This window comes from Sander lucioperca, chromosome 20 (genome assembly GCF_008315115.2).
Source record: "Sander lucioperca isolate FBNREF2018 chromosome 20, SLUC_FBN_1.2, whole genome shotgun sequence".
Classification (NCBI taxonomy): Eukaryota; Metazoa; Chordata; class Actinopteri; order Perciformes; family Percidae; genus Sander; species Sander lucioperca.
In genome coordinates, this window is record NC_050192.1 from 29,132,700 (window position 1) to 29,153,698 (window position 20,999).

Consider the following 20,999-nt stretch of genomic DNA (forward strand, 5'->3'; position numbering starts at 1 on the left):
TTTCAAACAGAGGTACATACAAGGGAATACACATGCAGGGCTGTGTGTGTGTGTGTGTGTGTGTGTGTGTGTGTGTGTGTGTGTGTGTGTGTGTGTGTGTGTGTGTGTGTGTGTGTGTGTGTGTGTGTGTGTGTGCGCTTTGTATTTATGAAAGAGCGTTCGTGGACTCTGTGCTTAGGGGACAAATGCCACACCAGTAAATGTTGGGGATTTGGTTTTAGACGCTCTCTGTATGCTCTGTTATTCAGAACAGGTGACACATTTTCCAGCGTTTGATTCAAATAAACAGGCTTTACAAAGGGAGATGAAACGCAGCCAAAGTGTGGGACATGTTGAAAGATGTGGGCTTACCTTAACCTTAACCACGCAAAACTTTTACATAAACCCAACCAGCCAATCACCTACTACTGTCAACATGCCTAACAATTTGTGGCGAAATGCCCAGGTTCCAGAACCGACTCTGGCTGCATTTATATGAAGTATATCTGTAAAGGGATGCCCATGTATGAGCAAGGTGCCAGATCAGCCAGGGAAATAATGCCACACCAGTAAATGCTGATGCCTTGATGATGGTCCGGTAGCAGAAATAGCTGCGAACGCAAGGTCAAGAGCTAATAACTAAAAACTTTAGAAATGGCACACCTTTGAAAAGTAACAGTCTAAATGAACATAGGGTAAGCAACCAACAGAATCCATTAAACCACTCATATTCCACTATTAGTCCGAATATGACAATATCCCAAATTTGATTCAGGTCATGTAAACAGCATATTCCGTTTGGATATTCCAAATGAAGCCTTTTTCTGAATATAGCATTTTCCAATTAAGACGTGGGATATGCTGGTATTATTCAGGTTTTAGAGGCATTCTTTGGACTTTGGACAATATCAGGGTTTTTACTGCAGTTTACGGCCTCTTGCCTGTTTATGTCTGACCGGCAATTTCCACTGGATGCGGAACGTCTGCGGAACGTCTCCGGAACGTCGACGGAGTCATTAGGTTTCCATTAAAGTCAATGTGTGTATTTCCACTGACTGCAGAACGTCTGCGTACCTACTCCGTCCCAGTTCCGTCAGTCCGCAGCCCTCCAGAGCAGATACGCAGAGCTTCTATTTTTGACGGATGACGGAGAGCTTCGCAGCAATTCAGCACAATTCAGATTGTGCGGGACAGGGAGTCGAGCACAGAAACAAAATAAAACACCCGGTTACTTTTCAAAATAAAATACACCGTGCTTACGGCAGGTCATATTTCCCTGCACTACACCTTGAAAACACAGCACAGAGTTGTTTCCCCTCTACTCCTCTGGATTGAAACAAACTGTTGTTGGTTTTGTGGTTCTGTTTATAGAAACTACATCCTGTTATATCGCGCGAACATACATGAATTCGCGAGATCTTGTGGTCGGCTGGCCGCAGCCGTTACGCAACAAATCCGGACCTGGTGGGTATTGACGGACGGCGGAGCACGCAGCCGTTCCGCAGTGGAGCCGGTCTGCAGACGTTCTGCATCCTGTGGAAATCCACGGTTACGGTCAGCTATGCGTTGCTATGGTTGTTGTACACAACCCAACTATCCAAAAGTTTGCAAGGCTGCAAGCCCACAGCTCTGGTCGGGACGAGAAACTCAGCTACTTTTAAACATTATGAAAGATTTGGGTATCAACAGGTTTTTGAATATGTACAAACATCACAACTGCAACCTTTTCATAAAGGTGGTTGAAGGAATGAAAGAGGGACACTGTGTTCGCTCGGCTGAACAAGTCCCCCACCGATGGAAAACTTTAAACAAATCGTATTTTGCACAGCTACATGTACAGGACTCCAGACTAATTTTATTCACTAGGAGCACAGTGGCCCCCAACTGAAAATTTTAGGGGCGCAACCAGAAAATTTAGGGGCATACACCGTAAATCAACATGCTAACCAAATATTCACATTTCTACTAATTTCCACTGTATTACTAATAATAACTTTGATAATAGATGCAGAAATTACAATGTGTTGTTTCAAATTCAGTGTCACTTTGAAGATGCAACATAGAAGGTTAACTGGCAGCACCATCGCTGTCATGAAAAACAAAAAATATATATACAGTGAGGAAAATAAGTATTTGAACACCCTGCTATTTTGCAAGTTCTCCCACTTAGAAATCATGGAGGGGTCTGAAATTGTCATCGTAGGTGCATGTCCACTGTGAGAGACATAATCTAGAAATCCAGAAATCACAATATATGATTTTTTAACTATTTATTTGTATGATACAGCTGCAAATAAGTATTTGAACACCTGAGAAAATCAATGTTAATATTTGGTACAGTAGCCTTTGTTTGCAATTACAGAGGTCAAACGTTTCCTGTAGTTTTTCACCAGGTTTGCACACACTGCAGGAGGGATTTTGGCCCACTCCTCCACACAGATCTTCTCTAGATCAGTCAGGTTTCTGGGCTGTCGCTGAGAAACACGGAGTTTGAGCTCCCTCCAAAGATTCTCTATTGGGTTCAGGTCTGGAGACTGGCTCGGCCACGCCAGAACCTTGATATGCTTCTTACAGAGCCACTCCTTGGTTATCCTGGCTGTGTGCTTCGGGTCATTGTCATGTTGGAAGACCCAGCCTCGACCCATCTTCAATGCTCTAACTGAAGGAAGGAGGTTGTTCCCCAAAATCTCGCAATACATGGCCCCGGTCATCCTCTCCTTAATACAGTGCAGTCGCCCTGTCCCATGTGCAGAAAAACACCCCCAAAGCATGATGCTACCACCCCCATGCTTCACAGTAGGGATGGTGTTCTTGGGATGGTACTCATCATTCTTCTTCCTCCAAACATGGTTAGTGGAATTATGACCAAAAAGTTCTATTTTGGTCTCATCTGACCACATGTCTTTCTCCCATGACTCCTCTGGATCATCCAAATGGTCATTGGCAAACTTAAGACGGGCCTTGACATGTGCTGGTTTAAGCAGGGGAACCTTCCGTGCCATGCATGATTTCAAACCATGACGTCTTAGTGTATTACCAACAGTAACCTTGGAAACGGTGGTCCCAGCTCTTTTCAGGTCATTGACCAGCTCCTACCGTGTAGTTCTGGGCTGATTTCTCACCTTTCTTAGGATCATTGAGACCCCACGAGGTGAGATCTTGCATGGAGCCCCAGTCCGAGGGAGATTGACAGTCATGTTTAGCTTCTTCCATTTTCTAATGATTGCTCCAACAGTGGACCTTTTTTCACCAAGCTGCTTGGCAATTTCCCCGTAGCCCTTTCCAGCCTTGTGGAGGTGTACAATTTAGTCTCTAGTGTCTTTGGACAGCTCTTTGGTCTTGGCCATGTTAGTAGTTGGATTCTTACTGATTGTATGGGGTGGACAGGTGTCTTTATGCAGCTAACGACCTCAAACAGGTGCATCTAATTTAGGATAATAAATGGAGTGGAGGTGGACATTTTAAAGGCAGACTAACAGGTCTTTGAGGGTCAGAATTCTAGCTGATAGACAGGTGTTCAAATACTTATTTGCAGCTGTATCATACAAATAAATAGTTAAAAAATCATACATTGTGATTTCTGGATTTTTTTTTTTAGATTATGTCTCTCACAGTGGACATGCACCTACGATGACAATTTCAGACCGCTCCATGATTTCTAAGTGGGAGAACTTGCAAAATAGCAGGGTGTTCAAATACTTATTTTCCTCACTGTATATACCAGGTCTAGTCTACAATTACAATGAATTCAACTTAAAATTAAACATGCATTGTTTAGGCTACTACTGAACCAATATCGGTACCGATACCTGAAATTCGGTTCCGTTACCCAACGGTACCTTTTTTTTGGTACTTTCCCTCTATAATTACAAAACAATTATTTCAGTTGTAAAAAATATTGTCAAACCTATTTATCCTATGTACTTAGAACATTATGTTATTTTATTAGAATGTTACACTCTAAATAAATTAAACAAAAATAAAAACCCCTCCCTCTCTCCTCCCAAACCCGTCCCTACAACCTATTAAATTGAATAATTATTCATTTCTTACTCGCTGTAACTTTTGTTCTTGTATTTGTATATTCTTTTTTAGCCTGTTTTATTTTCATGACTGTTTTTAACTGCTCTTTAATGTTTCATGTAAAGCACTATGAATTGCCTTGTTGCTGAAAGGTGCTGTAGAAATAAAGTTGCCTTGTTGCTGAAAGGTGCTGTAGAAATAAAGTTGCCTTGTTGCTGAAAGGTGCTGTAGAAATAAAGTTGCCTTGTTGCTGAAAGGTGCTGTAGAAATAAAGTTGCCTTGCCTTACAAGCTCAGCCTGTCAGTCAGTCACCAGGGCACAGAAACCACTGTTGTTCCTGCTTAGGAAGTGTAACGTCAACAGCACCGCGACCGCTTTCAGCTCTCCATTAATACCATATCGCAGCAAACGCTGTCTGCGTGAAGTTTTGAAAAACTGTAACCACACTTGAAACCACTTTATCGGCATTTTCCGTGACTCACTGTGACTTCAACAAAACTGCAGAGCCGACGTAGTTTGCACCGTCCGCAGCTATGCGTGTGCGTGCGTTTGTGTCAGAGCTCCGCTCTCTGTCAATTTTCAGAGAGGACAGATAAGCTTGAGCTTACGCGCTCTCAGGTACCGAAATTTCGACGTTTAACGTGTAAAAAAGGGGGCAAATTTACTGGTCGCACATGTGCGACTGGATGTAAAATTCAGTCGCACACTCTCAAATTTTGGTCGCAAAATGTCTGGAGCCCTGATGTAAAAGGGGCTATTTGTGGAATATTTACTTTCATTAGACAAGCTAACAATATTGTCTTTTTCAGAAGAAGGGCAAAAACTGGAATATTATGTCCATATAAACATAGTCATTGATTACTTTGATCCATGTTCAGAGCTGGTCATTGTCAGAAACGCATGAATCAGCAACTGTTGGATTGAGGCAAAGTTCAAGTACTCAAAATTAGGATGCAGAGGGAGTATTTTAAAGGAACACGCTGACTTATTGGGACTTTGTCTTATTCACCATATCCCCCAGAGTTAGATAAGTCCATACATACCCTTCTCATCTCCATGCGTGTTGTAACTCTGTCTGACCGCTAGCCTAGCTTAGCACAGATCCTGGAGGTAACCAGCTCCATCTAGCCTAGCTTAGCACAGATCCTGGAGGTAACCGGCTCCATCTAGCCTACTGCTCCCAATAACTGACAAAATAACGCCAACATGTTCCTATTTACATGTTGTGATTTGTAGAGTCACAGCGTGTACAAGTAACAAGGTCACATGAGACACAGCCATCTTCTAACCGTATACATACTGGGAACTATATTCTCAGAAGGCGAAGCACTGCTACTTCTGCTACTTGGGCGGAGTGATTAGCTCAACACCTGAAAAGCACCGTTGTTACTCTCTGCTCCTCACCACGGGGCTTCTCAGGTGCTGAGAGCAAATCACTCCGCCCAAGCAGCAGAAGTATCAGTGCTTCGCCTTCTGAGAATATAGTTCCCAGTATGTATACTGTTAGAAGATGGCTGTGTGTCATGTGACCTTGTTATTTGTACACTTATTTTCAACAGTATGTTCTTTAAATTAATAATAAAATATTGTTCAGCATTTTGACATATTGTCAAGAATATAATTGTATACCCTAAAATATCGTGGTATTATTTCAGTGCCATATCTCCCTCCCCTTTTTAATAGTTTCCTGTTGCCCTCTCCATGCCTTCCCTCTTCTTTCTCCTCCTCTGTCCCTCCCTGAGTTCTCCTGTCCTTTTCCATCCCTATGTTGAATAGAAGAATTATGTTAATATAGTTATTTTCACGTTTTTTTAACAAGCTATGTTAGCACAGCTCAACTGCACCTATGCATTCCCTTTCATTTAAGTTGATGCTCATTCTGGCCTAACGAGGGCTGTGCAATCAATCAAACTTTTTATCGTGATTACGATTTTGGCTCCTAATGATCACAAAAACAGAATCATTGAGGAAAAACTATTATTTTGCACATTGCGTTTTGCAAGTAAACTTCTTGGGTCTTGAGTATTGACAAACTGACACCTACTCTGTGCATTTACTACCACTTGACAACTTTACTGTTAACCATTTCCTCTGCTCCGATCCCTAACACCTGTCTGCTCTAAGCCCGCTCGACCACACACTTACTACACCCACACTACACACTGAGCTATTACTTAAAGGAGACCTATTATGCTTTTGTGGACATATTCTATAATATTACAATGTTGGATGTTCATGTTAAACGTGGCCAAAGTTTCCAATAATGAGGTAAACATATTTAAAAGAAATTCCTTTTTAGCCAAAACCTCAGATTTCCCACTCTTCTGAACGTTTATCAGTGTTTTAAGCCCCCAACGTCTCTAGGATTAGGCAATGGTTAGGTTAGGGTTAGGTCCCTTGAAGTCAACGGTCGCAGCGCTGCCTGGAAGGAGACGTTGGGGGCTTAAAACACCATCGAGCGTTCTGAATGCTCGTTTTTCAACAGTTTTTTTTCTACTCTCGGCTCTGTATCATATCATTTTGAGCCGGGTTTATATATATGGTCATCTGTTCCAGGCAGGCTACTGTGTTAACGTTCCATACCCTGCCACATGTGGCATAGAGGCAGTGAGGTTTCAAGTTTACTGTACCGGGCTCTCACACCGCCTCAAAACGAACTGACAAGTCTGATCGCCGGTTACATGATTGGCCACCGCAGGATGAATCGGTCTTAACTTTTCGCGCATGCCGCTGCAATTTTTAGATACCTGCGTTTTTTCGGGACTGTCTGACGACTTACTGATTCTGTGTGTGCGTGAAGGCAAGCTTATAGGCCTTTCCCCAGGGTTATATGTTGTAACACTTAATGAAGGAATACTTTGATTGACAAGCTGCTGTTTTTAGCCTCCTTCATTAAATCCCTCTCAGGTCTACCTCTCACCTACACCTCAGCCTTCTTAATTTGCGCTCGATGATCATTTTTTCCTGACTGTTAAATATGCTCTGATAAGCAGGAAGCAGCTCCCTCCCTGCTGCCTGTTCCCCTCCACAACCCCCTCTGCTGATTATCACCAAGGTGATGCTACAGGGAGTTACACTCTGCCATGCCAGTAATTTGAAGCGCTGCAATGCTGTGATAAATTCCACTGTTGAGAATCATATTTTTATGTATGGATAACTTTGAATACTGATTATGTCCATCTCATTGTCCTCTGAAGAATGAGCTGAATCACAGTAGCCAGCACAGAAGCCAGGGCACATCTGTGCCAGAGCACAGCTTATCCTCTGGGAGCAAACACATAATATCTAATGGCCTGTGCGTGTGCGTGTGCGTGTGTGTGTGTGTGTGTGTGTCTTCAAGCATTAAATTTCAGACAGCCCACTGAGCATATTATGACAAAAGTCAGAAAAGACCAACCCCTTCCTTTCCCTCTTTCTCTCTCACAAACACACATATCTAAACAAGCAAAGAGATTCGGGGCTCAGCTGTTCGATCGTGGTCTCTGGCAGGCTTTGTAGTAATGAGGCTTCGAGCGGATTACTTTGAATTGAATGTGGCTCCTGGCCAATTCCCTGGTTCTCTGTGTCTCAGCCAGCCACCTGCCTGGTAATACTCTCTCTCTCTCTCTCTCTCTCTCTCTCTCTCTCTCTCTCTCTCTGGAAAAAGAGCTAACAATCTTTAGCTCTAGACAATCAGTGACATCAGTCCCCACACCCAGCACCGGTACGCCTCTCCTCTCATTATGAGCAGCTGATTTCACTCTACTTTTGTCATCCTGATTCTTCAAAACATGTGACTGTCAGAAAGATGTTAAGCAAAAGAGTAAGTAATCAAAAAGCGGATTGGGATGATGGCATACAATGTAAGGAATTAAGCTTGCAGCTTTCCATGTCATATCATAAGACAGGAAAGAACAGGATAATGGAAGACATTTTGTTTTTTATTCACCTTAACACCCACAGTCCAAACATAGTTTTATTCATGAATATAAAATCAACTTCAAACTGCGGCAAAGATAATCTATGGAAAAATCTACTTAAAGCCCAGTCTGAAAATTTCTCCAACTTCTGAAACTAACAATCTGACACAGCGGTCAGCCAGGTGTGTGGAGATTAAAAAAATATATTTTTTAAATGCATTCAAGGACAAAGTGTGTGCCTTTATCTATTCTTGTATCGAACAGTTAAGGTCTTGCCCATCTTTGTGAGGACAGGCTTTTTTGCCGCACCTTTGATAGTGGCCTTTTGGAATAGCTACAAACTAGGGCTGGGATATCAATATTATATCGACATTGATATATGAGGCTAAATACCGTCTTAAATTTTGGATATCGTAATATCGTGACATGAGTAGGCATGGGCCGGTATACGATTCTGACGGTATGATAACCTTCAGCAAAAATATCACGGTATTGCAATTTTATTTTATTTTTTTTATGTCTGGGTAAAAAAACCCAACTTTTTTTCCATTGAACATAATGTATTTTATTTTTAAACACACTGCACACTGACAGGGACAGGGGTTACTAAACTGCACTTTCTGTCCTTGACCACTCACACAAAACAGCTCATACCTTAGGAATGGTGTGACAGAAAATTTGAGTTGTTTTCAAACCGCGGTATACCTTGAAACCGGTAACCGGCCCATGCCTAGACACAAGTGTTGTCTTTTCCTGGTTTTAACGGCTGCATTGCAGTAAAGTGATGTTATTTTCTTACTAACTTACCAGACCTAATAGCTGTTCTATGTGCAAATGCCTTTACCCACTTAGTCATTGTATCCACATTATTGGTGATTATTTATCAAATATTTTGTTCAAGCCCCAATAGTCAACCCTACCATATGCAATATCGACATCGATGTATTTGGCCAAAAATATTGTGATATTTGATTTTCTCCTTATTGCCCAACTCTACTACAAACACTTACACCTGCAGATGTGGTCCGACAACACTTTGTTTTGAGCTACTTTGTTTCAAGCTGGTCCTGATCTGCGCCCTAGTGTATATACCTTTTAATCCTCCTTTAATGCTTGCTTTGCAGCTGCTTGTCTACCTATATGTGTCGATATAAGCAGCTTAAATCTGCATCCCTTGCCCTTACTCCTTCCCCTAAAGATTTAGACATACATGCTGACCCTCGTGCTGTCTTATTACAAAGCCTTGCGCTGGTAAGTTGTTGTTTAGCCCTTATCCTCCAAATGAATGTTTCTCACACCACACTTGGCAGGGATACCAAATTTATAAGAACCGGAGAGTTGTTAAGAAACAAACTTGTTGAAAAGTGAGGGTAGGACCTCCTGTGCTTCCGCTCATAGAGCCAGTTACACAGTGCCCATATGGTGTTTATACACTATGGTGGAGCAGAGTTAGAGCCTAGAAGTGTGGCCACAGTCACACTTGTGATCAAAATGTAATTAGTTTTACTGCGTGAAAATAATTTCATGGAAGTTTAAGTCCATCAAACATACACTGCAGAATGGTATGTAGCATTCTTGATTTTGCCTCTTGTCATAATGCACCAGAATCATAGACTGTAAAAAAAAGTGTTCTTCAATTCGGGAGCTGCCATCTTGTAATTTTGGAGCCAGAGTCTGTGCAGTAGTGTTCGGGCACTGGGGCCGCAGTATCATGTCCCGCCCATACACCCGTCCAACCAAGTCAATCATGACGTTTCACCCCATTTTTATAGCATCAAATAACTAATACAACCTAAATTATCATAAAATGAACACTTGAACAAACATCAGGTTGATCAGAACTTCTTAAAATGACAGAAACCATCTTTGGGGAAAATTTATTTGACGTGTACTTTGACTTTTTATGGGTTTGGGGTAGGGATGTATGACCTATACTGCAGCCAGCCACCAGGGTTTATTGACTTATACATTGTTTACATCAACCCCTGACCAGAATCAGTTATGGCTAGCATGTCCAGCTAAAGTATGAACAAGTGTGAATTTTTTTTTGTTTTACTTTCTTACCATAAATACCATATAATAAACCATATACTAATATCAATCAACATCTCATCATTTAATAAAGTTGTGTATGGCAACCCAAAGGTGGTTTATGCTTTCAGCAAATGTTGGTTTATTTTGTTGCTTGGTGAAATCCCGACCTATCGATTCCTCAGATATAGATAAATGGGGTTTTTCTATCGGCATTTTTTCTGCGCCGAGCCAAATCATGCTGTGTCACGCCCAAGATGGACTTTCTCGGAGTAGGTTCAAAATCAACTGACCCGCTTCCAAGCAGGCTACGGTGATGCTGTGGCAAACCTGTGACCCCCCCTCAAATGTTGTGTGACTCAACTCATGTATGTGCAGAAAAAGACATTTCTGAAAGTATGTGCTCTCGTGGGATTTCCCTAAACTGAATAAATACCGATTCACCGGCACTGAAGACACACCTTCAAGCGGGTGGCCCTGTGTTAATGGAAATGCAAATCCCTGCCAAGCTGGGCTGAGGCACCGAGCCAGGCCAGCACATGTGTATGGAAAAACCCTTATAGATATTTCAGTTTGTTCCACCCAGTGGGAGAAAGCTAGCCTGGTTCCAGACCTCTGAATTGCTTCCGATATCTGACGATGACGTCTGTTTCCCTGGTTGGAAAACCAGTCAACTAATCGGTGCTTTGTAGGCAGGACTATGAAGGAGAACATCCTGTTCCTTCATAGCTAGCTAGCTAGCTAGCTAGCCAAACTACAGTCATAAAAAACGGCGAGAGAAAAACAGATTGTTATATATAACTATATATATATATATATATATATATATATATATATATATATATATATATATATATATATACTGTTGTACAGTGTTGTACAGTGTTGCCAGAAGGCAGTTTGCAACAGCAGGCCGTGGTTTAGTCACATACACCAATCTGCTGTCTGTCTTCTCCCATCATATTTTAGCCATGTCTTCCTATTCCAGCCTGCTCATATCTCTGCCTGGCCCTGTTTTATTTTTCTCTTGGCTTAATAAACTTCCCACACAAGTCATGACTGCAGTCACTGCGTCCAAACTCTTAAGAGACACTTGAAAATCTTCCTCATACTTTCTATTAAAAACAGCATTATCCATCACATTTTCTAATGCACTTCAAGCCTTACACACTGGTTATTAAAGCTTGTTTTACTGTTTCGCCTATTTGTAAATGACTGTGAATGGTAGCGTTAACGTTTGTTCAAGGTGCTCAGAATTTGTTGGATAAAATCACACATATTGACAGGGTTACTTCAATTGCAATTTTGTATCAGCCCAAGACAAGATTCAGTTGCAAGACAAGTCCATATTTTTTCCTCTAATGCACAACCAGGCTTTCCAAAGCAGGTGGGTGGACAAACAATGCAGGGGAAAAACAGAATGGAAATGTTTAACACGCAGTCAGAAGTGCTATGTACTTCTTTGAAAGTGTTGCTGACAAATCTGTCAAGCTGACTAGTCCCGCTGTCATCATTTCTGTCAACGGTATGCAAATTAAATAACAGAAATATGATTTTATCACAAAGAAGATGTGTTGATGAAGTTTTAGACTGACTGGGCTGTTGGGAAAGTGATTGAAAAAACATAGTTAGAAGATTTGAAAATTATTTTTGCATGTCTTTTATGAAATGTCTAGTGCTGCATCTAACAATTATTCCGATTATTTCCGATTTCTCGATTAATCCATTAGTTGTTTTCTCTATAAAATATCAGAAAATGGTGAAAAATGTCAATCAGTGTTTCCTAAAGCCCAAGATGACATCCTCAAATGTCTTGTTTTGTCCACAACTCAAAGATATTCAGTAGGGATGCATCGGCAGGACATCGGAATCGACAAATGTTTATCCATTTTGCGCTGCCTTAATGTTGTGTTAGTTAGACTACCCAGCTTCAAAAAATAATGATCCTGTGACATTTCAAGTGTACAACGATTAGCTTAAAGTTAGTCTCGCTTTACCAGACCTTCCTTCACAGTGCTGTGGAGGAAGGTCTAGCTAGTCCACACAGCATTCCGGGATGTAAACGTGCTCTGGTTTATTGGCATTTCTTTAAACCAATCACAATCGTTATGGGTGGCGCTAAGCGCTGGACAGAGCCATGGTGCCGCTGCAAAATAGCCTCGGGAAGGAACTTGTTTAGGTGGAACGTGTACGTTCAAAAGGTTGTTTTAGTTGGCAACAGAAAACTCAGATTGGACAGATAGTCTAGCTAGCTGTCTGGATTTACCCTGCAGAGATCTGAGGAGCAGTTAACCATAGTCCTCACAAATCCACCGGAGTTTATAATGTCAACACAAAAAAAGAGGAAGCTAACATCCAGCGGAATTTCCGGCTGCCCTGGAGCAATCCCGCAAGTGGAACGTTGTGGATATAGACTAGCTGAAAGCTAATAAAAAAACGGAGAGATGACCTGGTACAGACCAGCACAGACCGACAGAACAACTCAACATTTTAGAAGGTGAATTCCCCATGGACAGCATAGCTTACCGGCTGGTAACATGCAGCTAAAGACACAGGGTAACATTTGCCTACTGGTAGCCTGCAGCTTGACCATTCCAGACACCATGGCCACTGCCAGAGTCAGAGCTGACAGAGAAACAATAGAAAATCCTCCGGCTTCCCTGGAGTTGTTGTTGTAGCAACATTTTTTCCTTCCCTATGAGTGAGTTATGGAAACAAACAATGAAGGAAAAGCATGTGGGCTCCGACTGGACTTCATGCTACCTTCAGGTACAGGCTAAGCATCATGGTGGGACATTTTTAGTTAGTTTGATGAAGTTGGTTCAATATATTGTGTTATAATGCAATTTATTTGTTTACCTGGTCAAAAAGGAAATAACAAAACAACGTCATTGTTATCGACATCGGCCAAATGAAAATTCTACACATCGGTATCGGAACACTTTATTTGAAGGGGTGTGCAGACTGACATCTTATGACAACTTGACATTAAACAATACAGTACAACCTGTCAATGTATTTGTAATGACAACTTGACATTAACCTAGACAACATAACCTGTCATAAATATGTCATGACAGGCCCAATTATCAAACTTTAATAAACTATTTAGCTTTATGTGTTAACATCACATTAAACTGTCATTAAGAGGTTGGTTTTTACATTGGCTGTCATGAGAGCATTATAATTGTCATGAATATTTTCCTTGACCTCAAGTAAAGTGAAACAATTTGAACCTGTCATGAAGTTTGATTTCATCATAAAATGCTTATATGATGGTGTCATGAATAATATCCATAACCTCAAATAAAGTGGAACCATTTGGACTTGTCATTAAGATGTCTTAAAAGTTATAAGACCAGTTTGACGACAGCGATTGCAGTACAAAATTTGACAATTGGGATAATTGTCATGTCATATTCATTACAAAGACATCGACAGGTTGTACTGTCTTGTTTAATGTCAAGTTGTCACAACACAGAGATTGTTGTCTAAGTTAAAGTCAAGTTGTCATGACAAAGACATCTCGGACAATGCTAACTTTGCATTAAAAGTGTCATAATTTACCGAATGACACTTAATGACAACAGTCATTAACACTCAAAAAGACTCCTTCATGTTCATGACAGGTGTCATGTCACTGTAATGACGGTGTCATGTCAGTCTTATGCACACCCTTTCAAATAAAGTGTTACCCAAATTTGCAATCGGTGCATTCCTAATATTCAGTTTACTGTCACTGAGGAGTAAAGCAACGGTAAAACTTGAAGGTATCTACATAAGAGTGACATGACACTGTCATGAACCAATGACACAGTCATGACACAGTCATGACACATGAACCTGAACCCTAACCATAACTTGTCATGACAAAAACCGAATGACACTTACTAAAAGAAGCGTTCTGTCATAAACGTTTGACTTGTTTATGTTTATGACACGTTCATGACAGTGTCATGTCACTCTTATGTAGATACCTTCAAGTAAAGTGTAACTGAAGAAACCAGAACATTTTCACATTTAAGAATGTGGAATTTAGAGAACTTTAACTTTTTTCTTTCATAAAAAAAAGACTCAAACTGATTAATTCATTATCAAAATAGTTGCCGATTAATTTAATTGTTACAACTAATCGATTAATCTTTGCAGCTCTAGAAATATAATTTTTTAATGCCTATGCCCCGACGACAGCTGTGGCCGGAGACATTATGTGTTCGGTTGTCCATCTGTCCGTCCGTCCATCCTATTCTTGGGTAGTGTGTGAATATTTGTATCTGCAAAAGGGGAGCCCTGCAGAAAATGCTTGGGAACCACAGCTATATAAAGCTTTGGTAGCTGCTTCTGCGGGAAATGCCCTAAATAATCAGTAAATAAGATGCAACTCTCAGTCGAAGGCTCAGTCTCAGTTAGTTAATCCAATTATATCCCAAAACTTTTGTTTGTTTGAAAAAAAAACGAGGATTAAATACTGGATATTTGTGTGTGTGTGTGTCTGTGTGTAGACTATCTGTCACAAGGTGTGGATCTGAGCGGCATTGAGGTGATTGAGAATGACTTGCTGCTGATCAGCAGAGCCAGGCTGGAGGTAGAGAACCAGGCCAAGAGACTGCTGGAGCAGGGCATGGAGATCCAGGTACATGCACAACACTCATACAAAAAAACTGAACTATTTACTTTTGGTTACAATTGTTGGTTTGTTAGTATTCATTTTCAGGAACAAATACAATATCTGTGAAGTTTTGGAATCAAATCTACAAACCCTCAAATAGTGGCCTGGTCCAGCATTTTTCTTCACTGGTGTGCTAATCTACTTCTGTTTTAGTTTGCTGAAGATGCAAACTCAACATTTCCTCCATGTTTACCTGTAATCTTGTAACATTCACAGTAATGTGGTAGTGTATTCTTTGTTTTGTTTTTCATTTGGTGGGAAGCTACTGTCAATACAACACTTTGTGCTCAGATGTTTCATATTAAAGGACAATTCCGGCGCAAAATGAACCTAGGTGTTAACATATGTGTACCAACTGTTCTCTGGGATCTGTTTTCATGCTAATCGAATGAGTCTCTAGCTTTAGGCTATGTTTAGACGGAAACGAGCTGAAGAGAAAACGCAAAAGTGGCGTTGCGTTCTCACTTTTTATTCCGTGTTTAGACGAGCGTTTTGGGGGGGAAATCTGCATGCATATGGTGATGCAAAAGTGTGTGAAATTCGATGTAGTATGCACGCCAGGCGGCTAGGTGGCACTGCCACACAACACCACCAAGGCCGCGCGCCTACGTAGAACCTTCCTTCTACTTCTCTCCTTAGTAGCGGGAAACCAAAACATGTCGAAGCGAACTACAAAAGCTTGTCTGGAAAGACGAGGAGGTGGAGTTGCAAGTTTGTCTGATGATGACCGGCACAGTCGACCATGATAAGCAACAGCACAGCACCCACGGGAGCACTACCAATATCCTGAGCTACGCAGCCCTTCAGCCGCTGCTTGAGAGCGAGAGGCAGCGGGCAGAGGAGGCTGAAGCAGACCCTCTTCTCTCTCCACACCGCTGTCTTCAGACTTTTGCATTTTTACCCTTTACCCTTTAAGATTTCCACTCTGGAGGGTAGTTTCACCTTTTTGCGTTTTTAAGCCCCAAAAATGCCGTCGCCGTATAAACGAAAGGCACATCCGAAAAAATATTTTTTCATTTTCACCCATGAGCGTCATCGTGTAAACAGGGCCTTAAACAAGCTACCGCAAAACCGGTGGTTAGCTGCTAACGCCAGCTTTCGGGGCACTGTTATCCAAGATGGCGCCCTCATGTAAACATTAACGCTACTGTCTTTATAATCTATCTTTTTAATAAACTGTCTGTACACTTACAAAGTTCTCAATGCTTCGATTTGCATGTAGGGACCCTCATTATGCTACTGTGGAAATGTGGTGCTAATTTGAGCATTGTTAGTGGTATAAAATAGCGATTTACCATCTGCCCAGAAAGCTAGCGTTAGCAGCTAACCACCGGTTTGCAGTAGCTTGTTTCACGCTAGAGACAGATTTGATTAGCATGAAAACATATCCGAGAGAACGTTCAACTCGGTACACATATGTTATTAACCCCTAGGTTCATTTTGCGCTGGAATTGTCCTTTAAAACGGTATTGTCTTAATGTTTTTACCTAGGCTTTATTTCATGTTTTGGTGATGGACACACTCCAGCTATTATTTGAGACTAATAAAACAGCTGATAGTATTATGCAACTTTCAATATTTGTGACTAAATAAGTCAAAATAAAATTAGAGGGGAAAAAAACACGCCAGGTTCATTCTTGTTCTCTATATCAGACAATTCAAAATAATAACTAATTATAGCAGACATACACCTTTTCTACATTTTGGCTTACTTTGAGGACTGTTGAATATTAATAAGAGAGAATGCCTCCATGTAAATGCACGAGCCATGTGACAAGCAGCCCTGTCATTCCACCCAGCTGTTATTTCGGTTCCCTGGGAGTTAACATTGCATATTTACTCTTTCAAAGGAGTAAATGGGTCATAGAAATGAAAACACCCCTACAGATTACACTACACTACGCTTGGATCAATAAGTAGAGATAATTTCTAAAAAGCATTTAGTTTATTTTTATTATTTGCTGTTGTGATCTTTTATTTCCAGACTAGTGAATATCTTGTGACATCACAGATGCCCATTGTGTATTTCAATTCTTCCTAGGTCTTATACTTTTTTTGTGTATTTGAGCTTTTAGATTTTTAAAAAAAGTTGTTGATTCTGAGTAAAATAGAAGGACAAAGGAAGAAGAGAGATAAGTACTTTGTATATGTGTCGTCCTGTAAAACATGTGAGAGAGGGAGCACATGTGAGCTCTGCTAACCTTCATCTGCCCCAGAAAGCCTTCTTCTCAAGGGGACAGTGTCCTATTAAAGATAGTTTGTTCTTCCGTGTGTATGTGACAGTCTGTTCAGTGTCCATGATGGCATATTGCCCAGATGAGGGTTGTAGTGGTGGTGCAGCCATGTTCTGCTTAGCTCTTCGCTGACATGGAGGGATGATAAAATGTTGATCAGGTTAGTCTCTCTATGACTAAGAGCACATGTCACAACCTTCATCTCACATGTTCCAATTACACCTCTCATCATGCTGTTGATCAGCTTTCAGCATAGAAATGGAAATCCATTTCTACCTACTGCAGGAAATGGAGAAAACATAATGAAAACAGTCAAAGTGTTGACAGCTGGTTTGTGACCTATCCTGAAAGAGTTGTTGCTGTTGAGTTTTTCAAGTATTATTTTTAGATGCTTGGATTTGATTCCTCTTCATGTTTATGCTTGCGCTCTTAAAGGTCCCATGGCATGAAAATGTCACTTTATGAGTTTTTTTTTAACATTAATGAGTTCCCCCAGCCTGCCTATGGTCCCCCAGTGGCTAGAAATGGTGATAGGTGTAAACCAAGCCCTGGGTATCCTGCTCTGCCTTTGAGAAAATGAAAGCTCAGATGGGCCGATCTGGAATCTTCCCTTTATGATGTCATAAGGGGAAAGGTTACCTCCCCTTTCTCTGCTTTGCCCACCCAGAGAATTTGGCCCACCCATGAGAAAGAGAGAGACATCATGGCTTGCAAACAAGCAAAGTGGCAGTTGGTCAAGGCCACGCCCCCACCCTCCACCTTGCCCCCCCTCTCTCCTCCTCAATAGCATTTAAAGCTACAGACACAGAAATGGTACATCCTAAGGAAAGCTCATTGTGGGACTGGCTCTAGTGGCTGGAATTCTGCACCAAGGCTGAATTTCGGGAGAGAGACTTCAGATACAGTATTAGGGGACCACTAAGGTCTATATAAAAGAGACTTCAGATACAGTATTAGGGGACCACTAAGGCCTATATAAAAGAGACTTCAGATACAGTATTAGGGACCACTAAGGTCTATATAAAGAGACTTCAGATACAGTATTAGGGGACCACTAAGGTCTATATAAAAGAGACTTCAGATACAGTATTAGGGGACCACTAAGGCCTATATAAAAGAGACTTCAGATACAGTATTAGGGGACCACTAAGGCCTATATAAAAGCATCCAAAAAGCAGCATGTCATAGGACCTTTAAAGCAGAATCCTTGTTCCTAGGGCTGCACGATTAATCTAACCACAATCGCGATGTCACTCGATTAAATAACCGCAACATTTGTGCGATTTAATTAGGGCTGCATGATTTTGAGAAAAAGTCATATTACGATTGCGATTTACAAGACTGTGATTGCGATACAATGGTATCATGAGTTTGCTTGCTTGATTATCAAGGAAAATGCACAAAATCCTGTATGTATTGAAACCTAACAAGTTAAGTGAGCATAAGAAGAAATACATAAACAAAAATTGTGCAATAGTTTATTTTAAAAAAACATAATATTTAACTAGTAAATTGTTACTAACTAAATTAAACAAAACATCTTTTCAAAATATACATTTTTGCTTTGCTCAACAGTACAAATGAAATAAATAGAACAGGCCCCCCCTACTTTGCACATCTATAACGTGAGACAGGTGCGTCGGAGGGGGATAAATAAGTCAAAAGTTGCAAAGAAACTCCCGCATACTGTCTAACTTGCAAAAAATAAATGTAATAATAGGCAACGTTTCGGTACTAGACCATCATCTGGCAAAATTAATGAAGGGAGTTCATTAACAACTTGTGAAAGTTTTTTTCAAAAATTAAAATGCCTTAACATGAATCCAACATATTCAGACATGAAAATCACTCACCTTTCGGCGAAATTCGCCGTTTTGAGACCAAAATAGGTGACCTGCGTGAATCGTGTAGATTCGATGAGAAAATGTTTAAGGGGGGGGGGGTTTAAGTACTCGGGCCTGGTGCCCGATTTCTGGCATATGACTATTTTAGAAAAATAAATAAATTAAAAAGTCCACATGGGATTGATGCGCTGGATTTAACCAATCATCGAACTTCCACCTACCAATGAAACGAGTTCTAGCCAATCAGATGCAAAGTAGGGAGGGTCTTTTACCGTGAGTGCGGTGCCGGTGTGGTCTCCTTGGTAACGCGGCTAGGAGCATGTAGATACAGGTAGCTTTAGTTGAGAAAGTAGTTAAAACAAATGGCGCTGGGCATGAATAGAGGACAAGAGGAAAAGGGTGGAGACGGGAAGCTGTTTAGCACTCGGTGCCTCAAATTGAGGGAGCCGGCTGCTTCTGCAGCGCATGTTGAAGGAAGACACTGTACGGCAGCAGTGGTAATAAAGTGCTGCTAGTCACAAAGCTTCGGTCCGTGCACTCTGTCATATGAGTACGTCACCGGCAACGATGGCTACCGCTACCACTGCGACTGTTCCTTCACTGACTGACCGTGATACAAACAATACGTGTGTGCACGTTCATAGAGGAACATGATTTGTCATTAATGATGGCCACTGTGTAAAAGCTACTGAAGCCCAAACTGCCCTGACGCTGTCTGTTTGGAATTAGCATGGCAGGTATTTACGTCCCAGAGTTTAGACGTCTAGCTATATGAAAAGATAAACAATGCAACGTTTTTAATAAATGTAAATAAAGCAGCTAATATCAACATGGACAAAATCATGACTGTACTAATTCTCTTTTTTGATGATGACCTGGCCAAAGTAGTAAAGTTTAGTTTTCACAATGATTCATTGTAGGATTATGATATTATTGCAATATGTAAATGTGTACTCTTTATTTAACATATGGTTGGAAGAAATAAAAATTGATCCAAAACTTTTTAGTTTTTAGAAATTATGACTTTTATTATTGTGTAATGTCAGAAGGACTTTAATGACTTAAATTAACTTTAATGAGTGCATACTGAAATATTACACTGTTGCTTGGCAAAAAATGCATCTCAAAATGCATCAGATTGATGCTTTAAAATATGGAATATGAGCATGCATGCCCTCGGACCCCACTAGAGGGGTAATATCCTTCTCACCTTTTTCACCCCTGATCCGTTTTCATGCCTGCATATTATTAGCAAATATAAATCAGCCTATTTGTGAAAAACATATTACTGATAGGCCTACTGGCGTAAAGGTAAGGTAGTCACTAAGGTAACATCCACAGATGCAGTTAATCCTAAAGTTTCACTGTGACACATGTATGTTTAACATTAAAACATGATTTATAAAATCATAACAACAATTATTTTCATAGCTTAGTTTTCTATGCACTAAAAGGTATGTATAAAGGCTTTAGGCCGCCCACACATTATTGTAGGCCCGGTTTAATATGCAACTTAACTTTATAAAATATGTAGTAGGGGGTCTCTGCTCCGTCCCTCTCACAGATAAGGGGTGCCTGGCTTAAAAAACGTTGAAGAGCCCTGATTTAGAAGACAAAAACACACTATACTTGTGGTTTGACAGGTTTTTCAAAGTGTGTATAATTTACATTATTACCTACCACTTGAGTGAAAATTACATTGTCAATCATCACGTGATAAAGTAGTTGAGTCACTTTCTGCAAGTGGCCTATGAGATACTGAGAGATCACCAGGTATCCTACCAACGCCTTGTCAAAGCATCTAAAGCAAAGCATTTTTCTGATATCATAGCTAAAAATGCACATAGCCCTAAAATTTTGTTTAGGGCAATACTACTGCACGGAATCATGCTATTGCACTCCCTGATGCTACGTTTGAAATCACAGAACAATTTTTGAGCTTTTTTATCAACAAGATTGACACTATCAGATCTTGTATTTCACTTACTGATCATGACCCTTCTAAATCAATCGTATGCCCTGCTTCTCTGAATTGTTTTGTGCCTGTGGCCCTGTCAGCATTGATGGATCTTGTGTCACACATGAAACCTGCCTATTGATCTTCAGATATTGTCCCCTCTCTCTCGTATTCTCTAGGTATTTGATACTATTGGTCCCAGCCTCATGTCTGTAATAAATAGCTCTCTTATGAATGGCATAGTCCCATCTAGCTTTAAACATGCTGTAGTTCAGCCTCTATTTAAAAAACCCAACCTTGATTGTAACAGCTTTAGGCCTAAATTATCGTTTATGTCAAAGATTTTGGAGAAGTTTGTTCTTG

The 20,999-nt window shown here is 40.7% G+C and overlaps 1 protein-coding gene across 1 annotated transcript in view; it reads left to right on the plus strand.

The window, feature by feature from the left end:
- cog5 (component of oligomeric golgi complex 5) overlaps positions 1-20,999 on the plus strand; it is a 99,000-nt gene that overhangs the window by 33,277 nt on the left and 44,724 nt on the right. The window contains exon 7 of the mRNA XM_031288170.2: positions 14,435-14,565. Within this exon, the coding sequence (XP_031144030.1) occupies positions 14,435-14,565 (131 nt within the window). The remainder of the gene's footprint in view (positions 1-14,434; positions 14,566-20,999) is intronic.